Source organism: Erinaceus europaeus, chromosome 8 (genome assembly GCF_950295315.1).
Source record: "Erinaceus europaeus chromosome 8, mEriEur2.1, whole genome shotgun sequence".
NCBI classification, from domain to species: domain Eukaryota; kingdom Metazoa; phylum Chordata; class Mammalia; order Eulipotyphla; family Erinaceidae; genus Erinaceus; species Erinaceus europaeus.
The window spans coordinates 101,068,812-101,092,037 of NC_080169.1; the positions used below are offsets into that span (position 1 = coordinate 101,068,812).

The 23,226-nt window shown below is 45.0% G+C and overlaps 1 protein-coding gene across 2 annotated transcripts in view; it reads left to right on the forward strand.

Annotated features, from left to right (window-relative positions):
* The first annotated feature begins 945 nt into the window (after window positions 1–945).
* Window positions 946–23,226, forward strand: part of CPA4 (carboxypeptidase A4) — a 36,579-nt gene continuing 14,298 nt past the window's right edge. Inside the window, exons 1-7 of one of the 2 annotated variants that reach the window (XM_007524202.2) lie at window positions 946–1,082; window positions 5,810–5,891; window positions 6,350–6,484; window positions 7,917–8,015; window positions 14,328–14,429; window positions 17,805–17,909; window positions 19,072–19,182. In XM_007524202.2, the coding sequence (XP_007524264.1) occupies window positions 1,015–1,082; window positions 5,810–5,891; window positions 6,350–6,484; window positions 7,917–8,015; window positions 14,328–14,429; window positions 17,805–17,909; window positions 19,072–19,182 (702 nt within the window). In that variant the 5' untranslated portion in view covers window positions 946–1,014. Of the gene's footprint in view, window positions 1,083–4,850; window positions 5,055–5,809; window positions 5,892–6,349; window positions 6,485–7,916; window positions 8,016–14,327; window positions 14,430–17,804; window positions 17,910–19,071; window positions 19,183–23,226 lie in introns of those variants that run through there. The other variant, XM_060196561.1, reaches the window with a different exon arrangement.

The window sequence follows — 23,226 nt, forward strand, 5'->3', positions numbered from 1 at the left end:
ATTGTAGCATGTGCTGGCAAAATTTTCAGGGTTTGTCAAGCGTATAATTTTAGAGATGACTTGGGGGGGTGTCTTTGATAATCTTCTCTTAAAAAATAATTTTACTTAGGGGCTGGGCGGTAACGCAGCAGGTTAAGCACATGTGGCACAAAGCACAAGGATCAGCGTAAGGATCCTAGTTAGAGCCCCCGGCTCCCCACCTGCAGGGGAGTTGCTTCACAGGTGGTGAAGCAGGTCTGCAGGTGTCTATCTTTCTCTCCCCCTCTCTGTCTTCCCCTCCTCTCTCCATTTCTCTCTGTCCTATCCAACAACAATAACAACAATAATAGTAACAACAACAACGATAAACAACAAGGGCAACAAAAGGGAAAAATGGCCTCCAGGAGCAGTGGATTTGAAGTGCAGGCACCAAACCCCAGAAATAACCCTGGAGGCAAAACAAAAAAACAAAATTTATTGTGACAGAGAGAAATTGAAAGGAAAGGGGGAGAGAGAGAGACAGAGAGAAGGCGAGACACCTGCAGCACTGCTTCACCTCTTGTGAAATTTCCTTTCCTGCAGGTGGGGTCTGGGTGCTTGAACCCCAGTCTTTGTGCATAATAATGTGTGCACTCAATTAAGGGTCCCACTGCCCAGCTCCTCACTTAAAAAAATTATTGTTCTAGATGTAACCCCATTCAGATCTACAATCTGGCCACTCCTATCAGTATAAACTCTACCTAGCACTATGGGACTCAAAAAACACCATCTAAATGCTGATCGATGAGCAATGGAGCACCTTCAACACAGACTTTTCCACTTTGAGGAGCAAGCTCTAGACCTGCTTAGTCAAGAGACCTGACCTTTATCATTCCATAGGAATGGAAGAGGCACTGGGCCGGGGCCCTCTTGGTGTACTGTCAGAGTTGCAAGGGTGCTTGGAAGTCACATTAACATTTCTGAGGATATGAGTCGGCCTTGGCCTCCTATAAATACAACTTGACTCCGTCACTGCATGACTGACACCCTTGGAACATGAAGTGGATACTGTTCTTAGGGGCTTTCATTGGGCCCAGCATCTGCTGCAGAGAAAAGTTCTTTGGGTAAGTTCCTTTTAGACTCCTTCTTCCTTATTCTTGTTCAGTTCAGAGATCCAGGAGTTGAGTAGAGAAGGAAATGAATGACTGGCCAGCTCTCAAGCTGCATCACACTGGGAAAGAAGACCTGGATTCCTGTCCTAGTTCTGCCCCTATGTCACCCCGAACAAGTGACTTCTCTCTGAGGCTCAGTTTTATTTATGAAATGGGGGTTCAGTGATATCCACTGTCTTGCTCTGGCTGGCTCCCTAATCTCTTGTTAATTCTGTATCACCCCAGTTCTTTTTTGCACGGGTCTATTCCAGGCATCTCTGACTTTCTTACCATGATTTGCCAAGGGCAGTATTTTTAGTTTCTACTGTGTTTAGGGAACAACTTGGTTTGGGGGATTTTTTGATTTGACCTTTCTGTTGTTGGTGAAGGCTATTTCCATGAAATAGCAGGGTCGTGGGGTTTTGTCAGCTGTGAAAATGGATAAACGGACAGACTGGTACACGCTCCCCCTTCTCTGTGCTGTGCATGTGCATACACATGTGTTCCACCTGCTGCACACCGAGTGCTTTCAGATTTACAAAGGAAAGGACGTTTGGGAGGCAGGAGGGATGAAAGGGTACTGCAGTACCCTGTGAGAGGACTGAATTCTAATAGCTCATTACCACATAATGCTTTGCCATTTGCAAAGAGCTTTCCTGTGCATTATCATTTGGATCACACACCAGCTCAACCAGGCAAGGGTGTTATTTTCCTCAATTTGAACATGAAAACAACTTCGTCTTAAAAAGGTTAAGGAGCCTGCCCAAGGCCACTTAGTTGGGAAGCAGGGGAGCTGGCCTTCAGAATGCCAAGTCTTGGTCCTTCTTTGCTCTGACTCAAAGCAGCCTCCTCTGTTGCCTGGCTCTACCTGTTAGCTGTCAGCTTACTCTCTCTATTGTACTCTCAGGCTAAAGAGGCTTTGAGGTTGTTTACTGAGGTAATTACTGATATGAGATTGAGTAATTTTTATGGTGATGACTTCTGTTCACACCTGATCTCCTGCTGCCAAATAGCTCAGAGGGGTTAGGCCTAGCAGGTGGCCCCATAAGGAGGTGTTTCCTTGGGCAGGGCTCTGCAGGAAGGCGTGTAATCACTCAGCTTGCTGCCTCAGTGTGGGCTGACCCATGGAGCTGTCAGGCTCCCACTGCAGCTCCTCACATGGTCAGGGGGTAGGAGGAGGTCTTCATTTCTCAGGACACAGACTTGGCTTCCAGTGTGGACACCTGGGTAGAGGTGGTGTAACTCTTGGGAGCTCTGCTCTGTGCTGGGACTCACTGCAAATAGTTTGAACTGACCATGACACTTTCACCCCCATATCTGTTCTTGTTCCCATTTTGGCAAGGGACCTAAAAAAATGGCAGACTTCTTCCTGGGATCCGTAGATGTGACTCAGGTGGTCAGTGCATGAGCTGTGAGAACAAAGGGGAAGCTGGCCACCTGGCTTCCAAGAACATAGGGAGAAGGTGGAGTAGGTGGGGAGCTGATGGACAGAGAAGTGATGCTTTCTCTCTGCTGATCCTTGTTCTCCATCCCTTTTGCCCAACTCATCTACTTCTCTCCCTCTGCCAGTGTCTTCTACCCTTGTCTATAGTCATTTTGAGGATGGGATGGTGGCCAGGAGCGGGACAGGCAGAGGCCAGGAGGTAGCTGTAGAACTGGCCATGCCATCAACATTGGCCTAGCAGTCATCTAAGAGTTCTGTGAACTTTGGTGGTAGATGCAGTGTGGAACTGTACCCTGCAACCTCATAAACCAGTATTAATCACAAATAAGAAATGACCTGGAGGGAGTCGGGCAGTAGCACAGCGGGTTAAGCGCAGGTGGCACAAAGCGTAAGGACCTGCATAAGGATCCCGGTTCGAGCCCCTGGCTCCCCAGCTGCAGGGAAATTGCTTCACAAGCGATTTTTTCTCTCCCCCTCTCTGACTTCCCCTCCTCTCTCCATTTCTCTCTGTCCTATCCAACAACAGTAAAAAACAACAAGGGCAACAAAAAGGAATAAATAAAATAAAATAAAGAAAGAAATAAAAAAAATAAAAGAAATTAAATGACCTGGAGGGGTATCGGATGGTAGCGCAGTGGATTAAGTGCACACGGCTCGAAGCTCAAGGACCGGCGCAGGGATCCTGGTTCGAGCCCCCACTCCTCACCTGCAGGGGGGTCGCTTCACAAGCGGTGAAGCAGGTCTGCAGGTGTTTATCTTTCTCTCCCCCTCTCTGTCTTCCCCTCCTCTCTTCATTTCTCTCTGTCCTATCCAACAATGACAACAACAATAATAACAACGATGACACACAAGGACAACAGAAGGGGAAAAAAATAGTCTCTAGGAGCAGTGGGTTTACAGTGCAGGCAATAGCCTTGTAGCCCTGGAGGCAAAAAAAAAAAAAAAAAAGAAAAAAGAAAAGAGAAATGACCTTGGAAAATAAGAAAGTTTTGTGAGCAGGAACTGGGGTGGTGGTGTGCTCCATAAGAGTATACACATTGCCATGTATGAGGACCTGGGCTCAAGTCCCATCTCCACCCACCCGCAGGGAGGAAGTTTTATGAGTGGTGGAGCAGTATTTCAGGTCTTTCTCCCCCCCATTTCTGCCTCACCCTCTAAGCAAAAGAAAAAGTGTGTGTGGGGGGGATGGCTGCCGGGGGCAGTGAAGTCATGTAGGCAGTAGCCCCAGTGATAACTCTTGTGCCAAAAAAAAAAAAAAAAAAAAGTTCTGTAAGCAGCCAGGGAGGTGGCAATGGCCATGATCTTAATGACTGAGGTGCACTGTGCCTCTTTCCCCTTGTCTACACCTCTGAATGTGGCAACTGTGTTGTGAATTCACCTTCTGGGTGAATGTATGATGAAGTCATCATAGCCTTGAAGCCTCCTTACTCTTCTGTGCGCCTCTTTCCCTGGATATCCTATCTATTTATTTATACACTTATTTTTTGGGGGGTGGGGGCTAATGGTTTATAGTAGAGTTGTTGACATATGTGTCCAATTTCTCACCTTCCCATGAGAGGTGTCTGCAAGACGCTCTCTCCCCCAGCTTAGGTCCTTCTGTTCATTCGGTATCACCTCCTTCGACCTGTAGAGATGTGAGTTCACTGGTGTTTCCCATCTATGAGATGCCCCTTTTGCTCCACTGTTGGAGGTGTGTTGTGACCAAGCTGGGGTGTGTTGTGACCCAGGCTTGCAGCCCAGCTCCTACTAAGCTTTCTGGGTCGAGAGTCCTGACCAGCCAATGGCTTGTCCACTATGGTCTCCTCAGCTCCCTGTGGGATGCCATTAGCTGCCCACCACTCACAGGCTCCTATGAAGACTGGCTAAAGTGAGAGCAAATGAACTTACTGCCCCTGGCATCTCCCCCAGACCTGCCACCTGTCTGTGATATCCCTGTGGGGAGAGGGAGACAGCTGGCCTAGACCCCTTCAGAACCTCCCAGAAGCCAGTTCATCTCTGAGAGTTCATGCAGATCTGGCCGGTTTTCTGCTGAGGACATGCCACTCTGCCACGTGAGGCTGCATGCTTAGCTCCCTGTGACAGAACCATTTTCTCTGTCAACAGGTCCTTCAGCCCACAGTCTTCTCTCTGCAGCTCTTCCCTCATTCATTTGTGTCAAAGGGATGACGCATGTGACAGCGTCTAGTGCAGATTCATTGGGCTGTCACCTAGCAACGGCCTAATGGCTCCCCTGGCTCCCTGAGCGGGCTGAGTGCACAAAAGCAGCTTTTCAGACCCTTCCTCTCCCACCCACACACAGGACTTCAGGGGGCCTCTACTCCGCTGCTGCTGCTGCTGTGGCTGCGGAAGCTCAGTGGTGTCTGTGAAACAAGCTCAGGGCTGGTGACAAAGGGAGACTGGAGGCTGGCTGCTCCCTTCTGTGCTCTCCCAGTGCCCCTTTGGGATTGAATTCCAAGTTTAACCTCAACACCTTGGCTATATCCTCCATCACATTTGTGCAGGTATCCAAAGCTGGATGATACTGAGAAAACACCTAGTCTCTCCCTTCTTGGTTAAGAGGAAAACCAGCTAGCCCTCTAAGAGTAGAAAGCCCCTCATCATCATTTTAAAAAATTTTCCAACTCTTTCTCATGTAGACTTGGGGCCAGCTTCAGTTCTCAACCCTGACAGTGAAGAAGTACTTCTTTATGTCTCCACTTAGCTTTGCGTGTAACTCAGGAACATTCCTTTCTGCAAAATGTATATGTTTTTCATTATAAAGTAATATGACCACGTTACAGAAAACAGATACACAGAGAGGGAAAAAAGTCAGTCATCCATAATCCCACGACCCGAGCTCAGGCGCTGTCAGCATTTGCTCGATTTCCGTTGTCTGTTTTTCTTCCAATGCATCTGCTTTTTCCATACTCGTAATCATGGCATACATACAATTTTCTGTCCTGCTCTTTCACTTAATATTTCCCTTAAAGTTATACCATAAGCAGCTTTTCATATTTGCCATGTAGTCTTATTTTTAATGGCTATACATTATAACCAAAGACTAGACCATTTCCTCCCATTTGGCCCAGTTATGTCTGGGACTGCTGGGTTTATTTGCTAGCTAAAAAGCTCACCGTTTTCCCTTCCTTCCTTCCTTCCTTCCTTCCTTCCTTCCTTTCTTTCTTTCTTTCTTCCTTTCTTTCTTCTCTCTCTCTCTCTCTCTCTCTCTCTCTATATATATATATATATATATATATTTTTTTTTTTTTTTCTACAGGGACCAAGTGTTTAGAATTAATACGAGGAATGGAGATGAGATCAGCAAGCTAAGGGACTTTGTGAATTCAGACAACTTTAAGGTAACCTGGCTGTTCTGAGTCCTCTTGGGTGTCTTCTGACTTTGATGGGGATGACTCCTGCACCACCAGTGCTGGCAGTCATTGAAGAGTTTCTGAACCTAATCTTGTGTTAGTCAAGATGCTTTTATGTGATGGAGAGAGTAGATGAATGAGAAGCTTGCCCCATCATAAGGTTATGCTATTCTGGAATGTGGGAGGCCTCTGTAGTGGGCGCCATCTTTTTTTTTTTTTTTTTCCTTTAATCTGTCCTCGACATGTTGCTTCTTGCACTTTGCCAGGTACTGTCTACAGGACAGACCCAGTCAGATACAGTTGTAAAATGGGTAGAGTGGTCTTTGGGTAGAATCCAGCACCTAAGGGTTCATTCTGGTTTTGGACTGTTGTTCTAAAAGACTGAACCCATTGTCCCTTTTAGCCTGAAATGACCTTGAAACTGATTTTACTTCCATTCTCTTCAGCTTGACTTCTGGAAATCTCCCTCCACTTTTGGGCGTCCTGTGGATGTCCTGGTCCCATCTGTCAGTCTGCTGCCAGTCAAGTCCTTTCTGATGTCCCAGGGTTTAGAGTTCTCAGTGACAATTGAAGACCTACAGGTGAGTAGGACAAGGCCTTTGTCTGGTCTTGTATAGGATTAGGTGGCCAGGGTGAACCTGGGTCTCAAGTTCTGGTCTTCTGATTCTGCATTTCACAGTTGAAGAAATTGGGGCATATCGAAGTAAAATACAGTGACTTGTGGGAGAAACGTCATAGGGAGAGCATTCACACACTAAGAAACTAGGCAGATTTGGACCCAAATCCTGACTTTGCTACCTACTATTTTGCTATCCTATTTTGCTTTGTGATTTTGGACAAATTATTAACCACTTGAATTTCTGTTTATTTACTGGTGATATGGCAGTATAAGGCTAACTTCCTCATTCGATTTGACTAAGTTAAGTGATTAAAAAGGTCTAATGGTGCCTGGCCCGGCATGGTTATTTCACAAGTGTCAAGTCTTCTCCCTTTTCTCACTTGAAACCAGGAGGGACAAACAGAGCAGGGAGAGGGTTGTTATAGGCCAATCATTATCAGGTAGCCTTTAGAAAGGGGTGTCATGGGGGCCAGGTGGTGGCGCACTGGGTTAAGCGCACATAGTACGAAACTCAAGGACCCATACAAGGATCCTGGTTTGAGTCCCCAGCTCCCCATCTGCAGGGGTTCACTTCACAGGTGGTGAAGCAGGTCTGCAGGTGTCTATCTTATTCTCTCCCATCACTATTTTCCCCTCTTCTTTCAATTTCTCTTTGTCTTGTCCAAAAAAATTAAAAAAATGGCCACAGGAGCAGTGGATTCACAATGCAAGCACTGAGCCCCATTGATAACCTGGAGGCAAAAAAAAGGAAAAAAGAAAGAAAGAAAAAGAAAAAAAGGAAAAATAAAAAGAAAGGGGTGTCACTAGCAGCTCCTAGCAGAGGGAACATCAACACCCAAGTCAGATGCCAGCCTCACGGCCTGTGCTGGAATAGCAGGACTGTGTTTAGTGTGTGTTCTCTCCTTTACCAAGGTGGGTTATAGACTAGTTGGTGATTTGGCCCGGGAGTTTCCTGGTGGCGTGAGCAGCTGTGAGCTTATTAATCATCCTCATATGTCACAGACATCTGCCAGGAACCTTCAAAGTATGAGTGGTTATAAGAATTTCTTTGTTTCTGAATGGTTTCCCAGGCTGTGTATTTCAGAGGCACTGGATACCAGATGCAGGCTGATGTCTAGAGAGAATTCATGTAACATAACCAATGGACACATATGTTAGGTCCAGAGAGTAAGTGGGTTGTGAATAGGGTGATATACTTTAGGCACCAAAAAACAAGATCTTATAGCTATGTGGTGAAATCTGACCTCCGTTTATGCCTTGACCTTTTTGTACTTCTGGATACGCATGACAAGAGTGCTGTCATGCTGGCCAATCCAGGTGACAAGATATGGAGGGAACCACAGGAACCTCCATCTCCAGTGAGTCACTTCCTAATGTCACTGTGTCTGTTTTAGGCTCTTCTAGATAATGAAGATGAAGAAATGCAACACAATGAAGGGCAAGAACGGAGCACTAATAATTTCAACTATGGGGCCTACCATTCCCTGGAATCTGTAAGTGTTTCAGAGTAGGATAAGATCATGGTCATTGCCTCCTGGGTTTTATGATCCTTCGCTGTCCTTCTCAGAGGTTAGTCCTTAGAAGTTCGTTTCTTTACTGAGGGTCTGAGATGTGTAGAAGTACACTCCAGAGGTATTGCTGGTTTGGCTCCAGACCATTACAATGAAGTGAAAAATCACGAAAAAGTTTTTATTTATTTATTTTGGTTTTGCAGTGCATGTAAGCATTAATGTGTGCCATAATAGTATTACGTATATAATATTATAATAGTAATAGTATTATGCATAATAGTGCACTATTATACATAATAGTATACATACGTAATAGTATAATAGTAATAAAACATCCATGCCTTAATTAAGAAATACTTTATTACTAAAAAGTACTAACTGGTCTGGCAAGATAACATACTAGTTATTCAAAAAAGACTTTCATGCTTGAGACACCAAAGCTCTCCCAGGTTCAGTCCTCAGCATTGCCATAAGCCAGAGCTGAATGGTGCTCTGATTTAAAAAAAAAATTTTACCCCTCTTATCCTATGTTTTTGTCAGTGTTTTCCTCTTTATAAATAAAAATTAAAAAAAAGAAACTGTAAAAAAAATCTAACTATTCACTGAAAAAAATGGCACTGGTAAGACTTGCTTAACACAGGGTTGCTGCAGACCTTGAATTTACTTAAGGAAAAGTACACTATCTGGGAGCGTGGTAAGTGCGATGCCTGCACACTTCGTTTCCTTTCTGATCCTTGGGTTGTTTAACCCCCACCAGCGCCTAAGAATGTAGTGAAACACAAACAAACAATTTCTCCCACCTGAATCCTTCTTTTCTTAAGCACCCCCTTCAAGGAAACCATGACATAATTGCAGTCATTTTTTGTCCTTGTAATTCAACTTTCTTAACACCCCACCATCATCCCTACATTGTGTTACTCCAGGCAGGTAGACAAGTGGTTATTTCCGAGGTTAACCAAATATTGCCACCCATTAATCATGACTGCTCATAGCATTTGTTTGCTCTCTAATGCATTTTGGAGTTTGCTTGGTTAGAAACTGCTTCATAGAGATGGCTTTCTTCCTCTCTCTCTCTCTCTTTCTTCCTCTTGAAGATTTTTCTACTACTTGTTCTTTCTTTTCTTTTTCTTTTTTTTTTGTCTCCAGGGTTATCACTGGGGCTTGGTGTTTGCACCACAAATCCACTGCTCCTGAAGGCTATTTTTTCCCTTTTATTGCCCTTGTTGTTTATTGTTGTTGTTGGATAGGACAGAGAGAAATCGAGAGATGAGGAGGAGACAAAGAGGGGGAGATAAAGACAGACACCTGCAGACCTACTTCACTGCCTGTGAGGTCCCCCCCCCCCCCCAGGTGAGGAGCCAGCAGCTCAAACCGGCATCCTTACTCCGGTCCTTGTGCTTTGCGCCATGTGTGTTTAACACTTTGCTCTACCACCTGGCCCCCCTCTTGAAGATTTTTATTTACTTATTAATGAGAGACAGGAGAGAGAGAGACAGAGAGACAGAGAGACAGAGATAATCAGAGCACCACTGAGTTGGTAACCTCAAACTTGAGAGTCCTGTGCTACTTCCCCAGGCCACTAGATGACTGGCTTTCAAGATAAACGAACCCTTTATGTGAGAAACTTGGATTTGAATAATTTAATATGACATTGCTTCTCAAACAATGAAGATGTGTTATAGAGTGGGCCTGTCTCACATATAGTGCTGTGTCGTCATCTTCTCTAGTCTGGGGAATCTGGGGGCTCTCTGCTAGCTCAAGAACACACCCCAAATCTAAATCAGTGATCGCTTTCCTATATCTAACCCTGTTTGGTTCTCCAGATCCAAAGCCCATGTTCCCAACATGCTTTGCATCAGGCATATGCTTTGAGTTGCTTTCCTTCTAGCTGAGGGTTGTTTGCAAAGCTTCCCTCCCCACAACCCCAACTCTTTGCACTTCTTTCCCATGACTGTCAAGTAGCTTTGTTTATTGTGCACACTCCCTACTGAACTGCCCCTTGATCTCTCCTGTGACCAGTGACATAACATCTGTCCAACAGCTGGATGAAGTTAGGAGTTCAGTCTAGGGCCAGGGATAAAAGCCAAGCTCAGGGATCAAACCTAGGGTGCTAGCCTTGCTCACATGAGGCCCTCTTGAGCTAAGCTGAGCTAAGCAGTTGCCAACATTATCTAGGACACTCTAAGAAACTCTGTCTTATCCACTGGCTGCAGGAACCTCACGTTCTCACCTACTTAATCCTGTTCCCTGATTTCCGTGCTATTGGCATCTGGTTTACACCTGGCTGCGAGGTTCCCTTCGAGGCCTGTTGCTGGAGAGCTCTGTCCCATCTCCCTCTGGGATTGCTCACATTCAGTTTGTCCTCAAAAAGCAGCCTTTCAGGGTTCTCACACCATACCACCACTTAGACCCTCCAGGGTCTCTACTGGGAATTCTGTTTGCCTCCCCCTGGGTTTCCAGTTTCAGAGCCTTTGTATTTTATTGCTGTGGCCCCTGTTATTTCTATTGTGTATTATTGTTGTGGTTGCTATCCTTTCTGTTGGTTTCTGATCTTGGCTGTGGAAATTTGGGACCCCCCCCACCTATCCCATATGGACACAGTGTGGTGTCCCAACTTTTCCTGGGAGACCCTCTTTCTTCTCATGGCTTGGGGCAGGCATCTGGCTCTTGTTGCACTTTTCTAGGGTCAGTAGGTAGAGTTTCCAGGCCCTTCCTTATGGCTGGAATTGCCAGGTCCCACCATCTTGCTCCACTTTGGGTCCAGTGCTGTGTCCAAGGCCTGGGCTCTGTTGTCTGCCCTCCACTCTGTTAACTTGTTCTTTCTTTATTTTGTGGCATCTGCTATCCTCCATTTTATTTTTGACTTTATTATTATTTTAAAAAATTACCACCAGGGTTATCACTGGGGCTTAGCTAGCGCCAGCACTATGGATTCACTATTCCTGGCAGCCATCTTTTCCTGTTTTCTTTTTTTCTTTCTATTTTTTTTTTTTGATAGGACAGAGCAATTGAGAGGAGAGGGAGATAATAGTGAGGGAGAGAGAAAGATAGACACATGCCGACCTGCTTCATTGCTCATGAAGCATCCTCCCTCCCCCCGCAGGTGGAGAGTGGGGGCTCAAACCTGGGTCCTTGAACATGGTAATATGTACCCTCAATTGGGTGCCCTGCCCCCTATTTTTGGCTTTTAACTCTGAGTCATTTTTTTTAAATTGTATTTTATCTGGCTTGCGTATACACTTGGGGTTAGTTTCTTGCTTCTGCTCAGTCCGCCATATTGACTACAGGTCTGCTGAAGCTGGTAAAGCCTTGATCTTATTCTATGCTGGTCACACATTTTCCTTCTCTGTAAAGCTCTTTTCTCATTTCCAGGTCTCAGTATAAGTTTGTGACTCTTGGAAAGTCTAGGCAACTAAGATGGATGAACTCTATTTAAATGACACGTTATTTTTGCTTTGGTTGTTGAAAGTGAATGGAAATATTTTGTAGTCATGATTTTCAGTTCTTTGCTTGTTCTAGCAAAGCCTTTAGAAGAATCTTTTCCAGGTTGGGGGGAGGTGAGTCTGTACTGCAAGATAGAAGAAAAAGACGATGAAGGAAGAAAGGATGCCAACTTCTGTTTACATTTCTGGACACATTTGTTAATTATTCAGCATGTTATTTATTTTATTTGTTTATTTATTTTTGCCTCCAGGGTTATTGCTGGGGCTCGGTGCCTGCACCGTGAATCTACTGCTCCTGGAGGTTATTTTTTCCCTTTTGTTGCCCTTGTTGTTTATCTTTGTTGTTGTTATTATTGTTTTATTGCTGCTGTTGTTGTTGTTGGCATCCTTACTCTGGTCCTTGCACTTAGCGCCATGTGCGCTTAATCCACTGCACTAACACCCGGCCCCCATGTTATTTCTTTTTATGGGGGAGAGAGAGAGAAAGAAAGGGTGGGGAGGAAGAGAGAGAGAACTTAACACTCCCTAGCTTTGGCATATGTGCTGTTTGGGATTGAACCTGGGGCTTATGTTTATAATTAATTTGACCTCTTCCTCCCCACCCCCATCAGAGTTATGACTGCGGTTCTGAACACTTACGATTCCACTGCTCCAGTTTTCTCTTAAAACTTTTTCCTTATGTTGTCCTTGTGTTTCGTTGTTATTATTGTTGCTGTCACTGTTGTTGGATAGAACAGAGAGAAATGAAGAGAAGAGGGGAAGACAGAGAGGGGGAGAGAGATAGACACCTACAGACCTGCTTCACCGCTTGTGAAGCGACCCCCCTGCAGGTGGGGAGCCGGGGCCTCAAACCAGGATCCCTGCGCCGGTCCTTGAGCTTCGCGCCATGTGTGCTTAACCCTCTGCACTACCATCCCATGTGGTAACTTGGGGCTTGAACACGAGTCCTTGTGCATAGTAAAGTGTGAGCTCTTTGGAGTGAGCCATCCCCTGCCCCCCAAATGTAATCATTTTAGTTTCTGTTTTATTTTATGATCATATATGTGTGTGTGTGTTTGTGTGTGTGTGTGTGTGTGTGTGTATGAATGTTTGGATATAGCTATATAGGACACATGCTAGTTTCTGTTTCTTATGATAGAGAAAATAGTCAAACATGTTTTTTTAAAAACTTTGTTCTTTACTTATTATGTATATATTTTGTTGTTTCTGTGGATTCACCACTCTGGACCTACTTTTTCAGATAGAAAGACGAAGGAAGAGAGGGAGAGGGAGAAAGATGACTAGGGCTGAAGCTTCCAGGGTGGTGGGGTGGGATTTGAACCTGGGTTGTACTCTTAACAAAGCAGGTGTGTTGTCTGGATGAGCTATACTGTCAGCTCATTACTGTTTTTTTCTTTTTTTTGCCAGAGATAAAACCCAGGACTATATATATGCAAAGCGTGTGCTTCTTCTCTGAGATACATCCAGGATCCTGGAGCCCTGAGAGCAGTTCTATTAAGAACTCTGGCTGTGGGCTGGTGGAATAGCTCACTTTAATAGTGCACAGCTTTGTCATGAGTGTGGCCTGACCTGGGTTCGAGCCTGACCCCCACTGCACTGAAGGAAGCTTCTGTGCTGTGATCTCTTTCACTTTTTCTGCCTCTCTACCTTCTTTGTTTACATCTAAAAGATACAAAACAAAATGAGGGCTGGGCAGTGGTGCATCTGGCTGAGCACACATGCTTTTTTTTTAAATAATATCTTTCTTTTCTTTTTTAAAAAATATTTATTTATTTCCTTTTGTTGCCCTTGTTGTTATTGTTGTTGTTGTTGGATAGAACAGAGAGAAATGGAGAGAGGAGGGGAAGACAGAGAGGGGGAGAGAAAGATAGACACCTGCAGACCTGCTTCACCGCCTGTGAAGCAACTCCCCTGCAGGTGGGGAGCCAAGGGCTCGAACCGGGATCCTTATGCTGGTCCTTGGTCCTTGCTGATCCTTATGCTTGGTGCCACATGTGCTTAACTCGCTGCGCTACTGCCCGACTCCCTAAATATCTTTATTTATTTATTGGATAGAGACAGCCAGAAATTGAGAGGATGAGAGAGAGAGAGAGAGAGAGAGAGAGGGAGAGAGAAAGAGACACCTGCAGCCCTGCCTCACTGCTTATGAAGCTTTCCCCCTGCAGGAAGGGACCAGGAGCTCAAACCTGGGTCCTTGTGCACTGTAACATGTGTGCTCAACCAGGTGCACCACCACGCAGCCCCCTGAGCACACATATTCTAATTCTCAAGGACCAGGGTTCAAGCCCCTGGATCCCACCTTCGGGGGGAAGCTTTGCGAGTACTGAAGCAGTGCTGCAGGTTTTGCTCTCCTTCTCTATCTCCCCCTTCCTTCTTGATTTCTCTGTCTTTCTTCAATTAATAAATACATAAAAATATTAACAATACTTTAAACAAAACAAAGCAACAACAAATCTGTGGTTAAATGGCCCTGTCTCAGACTGTTCCATCTAAGATGGTGTAAAAGGCCATTATTGGATCAGTATCTACACAAATCTCTCTACCCTGGTTCAGTGAACTATAATCTTGCAGATACATAAAATCGGTCACTTTCCAGAAAACTGTAGAAATAAACTCCTTAGGCAACTCTTTAAGAATAAGCCTTCTGTGTTGAATGTAAAACATTAATCCCCCAATAAAGAAATTAAAAAAAAAAAAAGAATAAGTCTTCAGTGCCAACAATTCTGTCAATCCCAAGGCTTGGGGGCTGGAGGAAAATCATTAGGATCAACAAGATAAAGTTCACATATTTCCCTTTTGGAGTAGAACAAACATTTCTAAATGCCATTGGGTTCACTTGTTCTTGCTTTAGATTTACCGCGAGATGGACAGAATAGCTGGAGATTTCTCTAGCTTGGTGAGCAGGGTGAAAATTGGGCATTCTTTCGAGAACCGGCCGATGTATGTCCTGAAGGTGAGTTCCTCCCAATTCTGAGGGCCTGACTGGATGCAGGCTCCTGGTTCCTCATGTCCATGACATAGGCTGCAGACCTGTGGAGGAGGCAGTTTCTTAGGCCCTCTGTGACTTCAGGGAATAGAGTTATGGGAAAGGGGGAGACAGGGAGACATCAGGCTGGGTCCAGGTTTTAGTCTGACAGAGTTCTTTGTTTTTGCTTGATGTGTATATGTATGTGTGTTGGGGGAAAGGGGATGGAGTGTTGGAAAGAGAACATTTCTTTCTAGTTTTTTTTTTTTTTTGATAGGCAGAAATGGGGGAGAGGGGGAAGGAGAGGGAGAGAGCGAAGAGAGAGAAGGAGAGGGAGAAGGAGAGAGAGAGAGAAGAGAAGAGAAGAGAAGAGAGAGACCACAGTCCTGAATCTTCCTCCAATGTGGTGGGGGCTGATCTTGAACCTGGGTCATATGCATGGCAAAGCAACACTGTATCCAAGTGAGCTATTTTACTGCCCCCAACTTTCTAAAAAATATATTTTTACTTATTTTAATGAAAGAAAGATACAGAGAGAAAGATACATGGAGAAATAGACCAGAACACTGCTCAACTTTGGCTTATGGTGGTGATAGAAGTTGAACTTGGATCTCAGAGCTTCAGAGCCTTAGAACCTCAGGCATGGAAATCTTTTTGCATAAAACACTGTGCTATCTCCCCAGCCCTTGGTCCCCAAATTTTGACTGAAAGATTGATGAAAGGGGACTACATGGGAATGGGGAAGTGAAAGAAGAGGTGATTCTGATATTCCAGAGAGCTCCCAGCTAGGCCACGGTCTTTTGCCTTCATTCTGACCTTTCATAAATAACAAGACAAATTGGGATAGATCTCTGAATTCTGTTCTGCTCTCAGGGGTTCTTACGGGAATAATAATCTAGAGAGTTAGTGGCAGAATTGATTTGATTTTAAAGCCCAGCCTTTGATTCTTGGCTGCACAGAGCTCAATTTCCAAATTCTTTTCTCCCTTTCCTCCTTTCTTTCTTTTTTTTTTAAATTAAAAAAAAATTATCCATTGGATAGAGACAGCCAGAAATCAAGAAAGAAGGGTGTGATAGGGAAAGAGACAGAGAGACACCTGCAGCACTGCTTCACCACTTGCAAAGCTTTCCCCCGGCAGATGGGAACTGGGGGCTTGAACCCGGGTCCTTGCACATCATAACATGTGTGCTCAACCAGGTGCACTACCACCTGGCCCCTCTGTCTTTCTTTTTTCACCCCCAGGGTTATCACCGGGACTCAGTTCTTCAGCAACTCTACCACTCCTGGTGGTCATTGTTTTCTTTCCTCTGGAAAGAATGTGAGAGAAAGAGAAAAATGGAAAGGGAGATAGAGACAGGAAGAGAAGGAAAGACACCACAACACCACTCCAATGCTTGTGAAATTTACCCCTCTGCAAGTGCTTCCATGTGGTGGCCCGGGGCGCAAGCCCAGGTCATTGTGCATGGAAACATGTGTGCTCTACCAAGTGAGCCAACTGCTGACCCCCTCCCAGTATTTCTAATAGGTCTATATTTGCAAGGGAGGTAGAGAATTTATGGCAGTGACATAAATGACATAAATAATCCAGCAGAATGAAGGAATTGAAAGAAGAAATTCAAGGGGCTTGATGGTGATGCACCTGGTAGAGTGCACGTGCTATAGTGTGCAAAGACCTGGGTTCAAGCCTCCAGTCCCCATCTGCAAGGGGACACTTCATGAATGGTAAGGCAATGCTGCAGGTATCTCTCTTTCTCCCTATCTTCCCCATCTCTCTCAATATCTCTGCTTCTATCCAAAGTAAATAAAATAGTTTAAGAAAAGGGGGGGTCTGGGTGGTAGTGCAGCAGGTTAAGCGTACATGGTGTGAAGCACAAGGACTGGTGGAAGGATCCCGGTTTGAGCCCCCAGCTCCCCAGCTGCAGGGGAGTCGCTTCACAAGCAGTGAAGCAGGTCTGCAGGTGTTTATCTTCTTCTCTCCCCTCTGTCTTCCCCTCCTCTCTCAATTTTTCTCTGTTCTATCTAATAACAACATCAATAACAACACTAAAAATAACAACAACAACAACAAAAGGGCAACAAAATGGGAGAAATGGCCTCTAGGAGCAGTGGATTCCTAGTGCAGGCACCTAGCCCCAGTGATAACTCTGGAGGCAAGAAGAAAGAAAGAAAGAAAGAAAGAAAGAAAGAAAGAAAGAAAGAAAGAGAGAAAGAGAGAAAGAAAGAAAGAGAGGAAGGAAGGAAGGAAGGAAGGAAGGAAGGAAGGAAGGGGAGATCCTAGCCAGGGGATAATTCATGGTGTTAAGAATTTGTCAGACTCTTAGCTTCATAAAATTCCTGAAGAACCAGGGTTTGGAACCAGGAACTTGGTTGCTGATTGCTGTGGAATAACTAACACATTTATCTGAAAGGGTGTTGACTTCATTAGCACAGAGTTATGAGCTAGGTAGACTCAACATTCAAAGGCAGGAGTCAGAATTCATTTAACCCTGATTATGAAGAGCTATCGTCAGATTGTCCCCTTCCTTATTTTCAAGCTGAACTTTTTTTCCCTTTCCTTCCTTCCTTCCTTCCTTCCTTCCTTCCTTCCTTCCTTCCTTCCTTCCTTCCTTCCCTCCTTCCATCCTTCTTTCATTCTTTCATTCTTTCATTCATTTTTTCTTTCTCTCTCTCTTTTTTATCTTTCTTTCTTCCCCCTCTCTCTCCTCTCTTCCCTCTCCCATCTCTGTCTCTCTCTTTCTTCCTCTCTTTCTAGTTCCTACCAGGGTTCTTGCCTAGGCTTGGCTCCTGGGTGATTCCACTATTCCCAGTGGCCTTTTATTATTTTCCCTTTTGAAACAGAGTGAGAAACAAAGAGAGAGAGGGAGAGATAGGGAGAGATACCTGTAGCACTGCTCCACTACTTGTGAGCTTCCCCCTTGTATGTGGGGATCAGGTGTTTCAACCTGGGCCCATGAGCATAGTAACATGTGTGTTAAACCAGGTGAACCACCACCCAGCCCCAAATCTAGAACATAGTTCATGCATTCTCTCTGTTGGGGCACCATATGAGGCCCTTCAAGAAACACACTGTTATCTTGGGTCACTCTGGCATTTTAACTCACGATGGCCATTGTGTCCCCTTCCCCGCTCACTCGCTGCCAGTCTTGGAGTGACTCAGGCTGCCTGGATCTGTAGCTGGGGCCTGCCAACCAATTAAGCTGCCTTGTCACGGATCAGCCTGATAAATAGATGGTGCCCTCAGGAACATGTGGCCTCTGAATGATTGTAAATGGATTAAATGAATAAGGGTGAGCCGGGGAGGGGAGAAGTGAGCAGAGAGGCAGGAGGGAGGGTCATTTTCTGGCCTGTCTCTCCTTGCAACAGTTCAGCACCGGAGGAGGTGAGCAGCGGCCGGCTATTTGGTTGAATGCAGGCATCCATTCCCGTGAGTGGATCTCCCAGGCCACGGCCATCTGGACGGCGAGGAAGGTCATGTCGCCTGGTATTTGCCCAGGATCCTGTCGGGCTCAGGGCCCTGGAGTGTGGTGGGTGGGGAAGGCTGGGGACCTTTTTCAGAGCAGAGGAGCAGGAGGTCAGTCTCTTGATCAGGCCACTGTGGCTAAATAACAATGCTGGTGGCAGGGAGCATGCTTCTGAGCCAGAGGTGACCCCGAAATGCTGACCCTGAGTCAGCCCTGCAGAAAGGCCTGCTGACTCTTCTGACTAGCAGAAGTCAATGAACTTTGCCTTGAGCCCTTCCCAGTTCCCCTAGGTCCCCAGGGGACTTCTCTCTGGGTGGGTATACTTCTAAGAAGTTTTCTCTCAGTCAAAACTGGGGAGTGAGGGGTGGTAGGTGTGGACAGTTCTCCCCTGCACATGGGGGCTCAGTATCCTTTTTTTTAAATTAGTGATTTAATATTGATTTACAAAATTATAAGATAACAGGGATACAACTCAGCACTATTCCCACCACCAGAGTTCTGAATTCCCAGTCCCCTGCACTATAAGTTGCAATAGCTCTCTTAAGGTTAACTATTATTTCTACAACTGTCTGTTTATATTAGTCAATTTTTCCCCTATGAAACCATCTTCTCTTCCTTTACAAGCCACACAAACACCTATTACTATGTCCCAGTATCCCTCCCTCTTCCCTCTTTATGCTTTGGGTCCTGATGGAGTTGGAGTTCAGGGCCCTCTGGTCATCTTCCCCCTGTCATCTCTCCCCCACTGGGATTATGAACCAGAACTATTTTTGGACTGCAGAAGGTGGGAGTTCTGGCTTCTGTAATTGCTTTCCTGCTGGCTGTGGGTGTTGGCAAGTTGATCAATAACCCCAGCCTGTTTCTATCTTTTCCTAGTGGGATGGGGCTTAGACTCCTAACACCTGCTCTTAGGTGTGGCTCTCACCAACCAAGTGCCTCCCTCCCTGGAAGGAATGACCAAAACCAGGCAGTCAATGTCACCCTGCAACCCTGCCCCTCACCCCAGTGCCCTGAGGACTTTCCAGGGTGCTGTGTTTATGGGGGAGGCAGGCAGGCTACAGAAGGTCAATGTTGATGTCAGAGCTTGGCATCTGAGGTAGCTCTGTGGACTGAGCCCCAGCAACTCAGCCTGCAGTGTTGTAGCTGACAGGCCTGTTTTCTCTGCTTAGATCGCATCTGACTATGGGAAGGATCCAGCCATCACCTCTGTCTTGGAGAAGGTGGACATTTTCTTGATGCCTGTGGCAAATCCTGATGGCTATGTATACACGCAGACAAGAGTGAGTATTTGCCAGTGGGCTGTGCTTAAGCTTAAGACCTGTTTGTTTTCCTACTGACCCTTTGCTTTGCTCCTAAGTCTTTGTATGACCTTGGAGAAAACTTCCCACAGAGGTGCATTTTAAGAGTTTCCTTAAGGTCTCATTTTCTAATTTTTCTCAGTCCTAGGAACCATCAGGGAATATTTATTTATAGATAAAAGAGTCTAGTGAACACCCTGCCATGGATCCTGAATAGTTATCAACACTCCTGACCTTCTTTGCTTTTCTTTTCTTCTCACACATTTTTTTCTGAAATATTTGTTTCTACCTTTCTTTATTTTCTCCTTAAATAATTTTATTAGTGATTTAATATTGATTTACAAAATTACATGTCAACAGGTGTATAAATCTACTTCATTCCCACCACCAGGGTTCTGACTCTTCAGTCGTCCCACTGCAAGCCACCATATGGCCCAGCCATCATCTCTGCAAATATCTCTCTACATTTATACATAGTCGCCCCATTTTTATTCCGGATCCAATCCTCTCTTCCCCTCCAAGCCCCTCATGGCAACATGACTACCTCTATATGTCCCTCTCCCTTTTCTCTTCCCTCTCTTGGTGCTGCTAGAGCTGGAGTTCAGGGCCCTCTCATCTTCCCCTTACCACCTCTTCCCCCACTGAGAGTATAGATCAAGGTTGTTTTTGGGGTGCAGAAGGTAGGGATTCTGGCTTCTGTAATTGCCTCTCCACTGGATGTGGGCATTGGCAGGTCAATCCATACCCCCAGCCTGTTTCTATCCTTCCCCAGTGGGCCATAGCTCTGGAAAGGCGAGGTTCCATAACACACTGGTGAGGTCATCTGCCCAGAGAAGTCAGGATGACATCATGGCAGCATCTGGAAATTGGTGTCTGGAAGGCAGGATATAAATTGAGATAAAATGGTTAATAAATAGGAACCCCAAAGTAGGGATAGAGCATATGAGATTAGGGATTTTAGGGTAGAAGAAAGCTAGAAAGTCCATGTTAGGCATGTTCCTGGGGGCACACAGTTATGATCTTTTTGCTTGAGTATGATAACTAGCCTGAAGTAGTATATAAATATTGTCTGAGAAAATGGTAGAGTAAAGGGCTAGAAAGTTGGATTACAGCAGTGAGTAGCTCCCATTCTTGAAAAAAAAATTCTGTGGATATAATTAATTATTTACAGCCATCCACCTGACCCAGGGCCAATATATATCTACATTTATCACCAGAGCCTGTGTAACCTCTGAGTCCCTGTTGGTGTGAGCTTTCAGCTCATGGTCACATATGGGGAACATTGCAGGCTGCACTCATTTCAAGATCAGTCTTCCTTGAGTGGCAGGGCAGGACACCCCAATCTCCCTTCGGAGACTAGGACTATCCCCACCATCGCTGCTTTATGGTGAAGACAAGGTCTTGGGAGGGCCCATAAGAGGGCATATGATGACATTCCTGATGGAGGTGACCAGTGGTGGTGGAGAAAGGGATCCTTTAGAGGTCTAGGCCTATTATATTTGTGTGGGAGTCCAAGGATTCCCTAACCAGGGCCCCAGATGATGAGGTGGTGTACTGTTGACCAAAAGGGTCATTATTAAGTGGGCCAGTCTCTTGCCCTTATCCAACTTTTGTAGTCTTCTCTTTATCTGATGACCTTAGACTTTCTCCCAATTGTTTAAGCATTCAGTATCATATATTGAACCCAACCAGAATTAGTTTTTCGGGGTTTGTCTTTTCCCATCCAAGTACGAACCAGGCCCGACCCTGCTTAGCTGACAAGATCGGGTGTGTTCAGGGTGGTATGGGCCGTAGATTTTTTTTAAATTTATTTTCCCTTTTGTTGCCCTTTTTTTGTTATTGTTGTAGTTATTATTGTTGTTGCTATTGATGTCATCGTTGTTAGACAGGACAGAGAGAAACGGAGAGAGGAGGGGAAGACAGAGAGGGGGAGAGAAAGACAGACACCTGCAGACCTGCTTCACCGCCTGTGAAGCGACTCCCCTGCAGGTGGGGAGCCGGGGGCTCGAACCAGGATCCTTAAACTGGTCCTTGTGCTTTGCGCCGCATGCGCTTAACCCACTGCGCTACCGCCCAACTCCTGGGGTTTGTCTTCTTTGGGCCTTTCTGCTGGGCTGCCCAGCTAATTTGATCTAAGTCTTATCTATTAGAGAATTTATGATGCATTCTTAAGGCATTTCAGTTATTAGTGAGCACTTTAATTTTGAGTTATATACTTGCCCCTTGCTTATTGATACTTGTATACCTATATCCAGTAGCCTAAACCATATCCTATATCTGGTATATGTTACTTAGTTAAATGATGTGGATGTGGATGTGGGTAGTGTTAGGAAAGCTCTCACCAGATTTGAAGAGTTGCAAGGTTGACTTCTCAGGCTTGGTATCTCTGAGGCTGTAGATCTTTCAGTTATAGATTATATGTCCAATTTGATCTCTTGTATTCACTTGTTGTTTTGGGGAGAGCACCAATCTGATCGTAGCTATTCCATAAATAATGCCTCCAGGAAGTGCTTGCCTTTCCTTCCTTCTTCCCTTCCCTCTTTCTTTCCCTCTTTCTTTCTTTCTTTCTTTCTTTCTTTCTTTCTTTCTTTCTTTCCTTCCTTCCTTCCTTCCTTCTTTCCTTCCTTCCTTTTATTGTCACTAAGGTTATTGCTAGGGATCGGTGCTACAAATCTACCACTACAAACCTACCACTCCTGGCAGCCCCCCTCCCCCCAGTTTCTATTAGATAGGACAGAGAGAAATTGAGAGAGGACAAGGAGATAGAGGGAGAGAAAGATAGACACAGACCTGCTTTCTGGCTTGTGAAGCAGAACCATGCAGGTAGGGTGTGGGGACTCAAACTTGGGTCCTTGCGTTTGGTAATATGTGTACTCAGTCTGATGTGCCATTGCCTGCCCCCCCCCCCATTTTCTCTCTTTCCTTCTTTCTTTCTTTTTCCTTCCTTACTTCTTTCCTTCCTTCCTTTCTCTCTTTCGTTCTTTCTCTCTTTCTTTCTTTGTCCCCTTCGTTCTTTTTTCCTAATAGAGACAGAGAAAAATAGGGAGTGAGAGAAGGAGAAAGAAAGAGAGAGAGATATCTGTGGCACTATTCTACCTCTTATGAAGTTTCCACCACTGCAGGTAGGGACCAGGGACTTGAACCTGTGCCCCCTTACATGGGAACATGTGTGCCCTACCAGGTGAACCACCACCTGATTCCTTTTACTGAAATATTTTCAAGAACACCAAGGACATCATGCTGTTTCAGCTCCAACTTCTTTTGTAGGCATCTCTGATGGTAGTGAAAATAAACTCTTTCACCTTTACTAAATGAATGGCAGTTCTTTAATATTACCTAGGGCTTCTGATCCTTTAAAGAGTCAACTTGCTGAAGTCATGATCCAAATAAGATCTTCATTTGCTTTTCTCTGGCTCTGCAGCCTCACTTCTTCTATAATGGCTACTGTGTATGTGTGTGTGTGTGTGTGTGTCTTTCTGTCTGTCTTTAATTTGTTGAGAAACAATGTAACTGGTCCCTTAAAATGTCTTACATTCTGAATTTGGTTGATGGGCTTTTTACTGTGTGCTATTTAGTTATAATTATTTAAATTTTAATTAATTTTAAAAATTGTGATTAAAAGTGGTTTAAAAGACTGTAGGGTTACAGGGTATAGTTCCACACAGGATCTAGTGCCAAAGTTCTGTGCCCTCACCTTCCTGGCGATGACCATCATAGATATCACAAAGTCTTAGAGACAGATTTTGTTGATCTTCTCCTCCTCTTCCTCCTCCTTCTCCTCCTCTTCATTCTCTTCTTCCTCCTCCTCCTCTCCCTCCTCCTCCTCTTCATTCTCTTCTTCCTCCTCCTCCTCCTCCTCCTCCTCCTCCTCCTCCTCCTCCTCATTCTTTCTCTTCCTCCTTCTCCTGCTCCTTTTTGGCAAGTTAATGTGCCTCAGTTCTCTAGATTTCACATACGAGTGAAACCATCCTGTAGTTGTCTTTCACCTCTTTACATTTATTTATTTATTTATTTATTTATTTATTT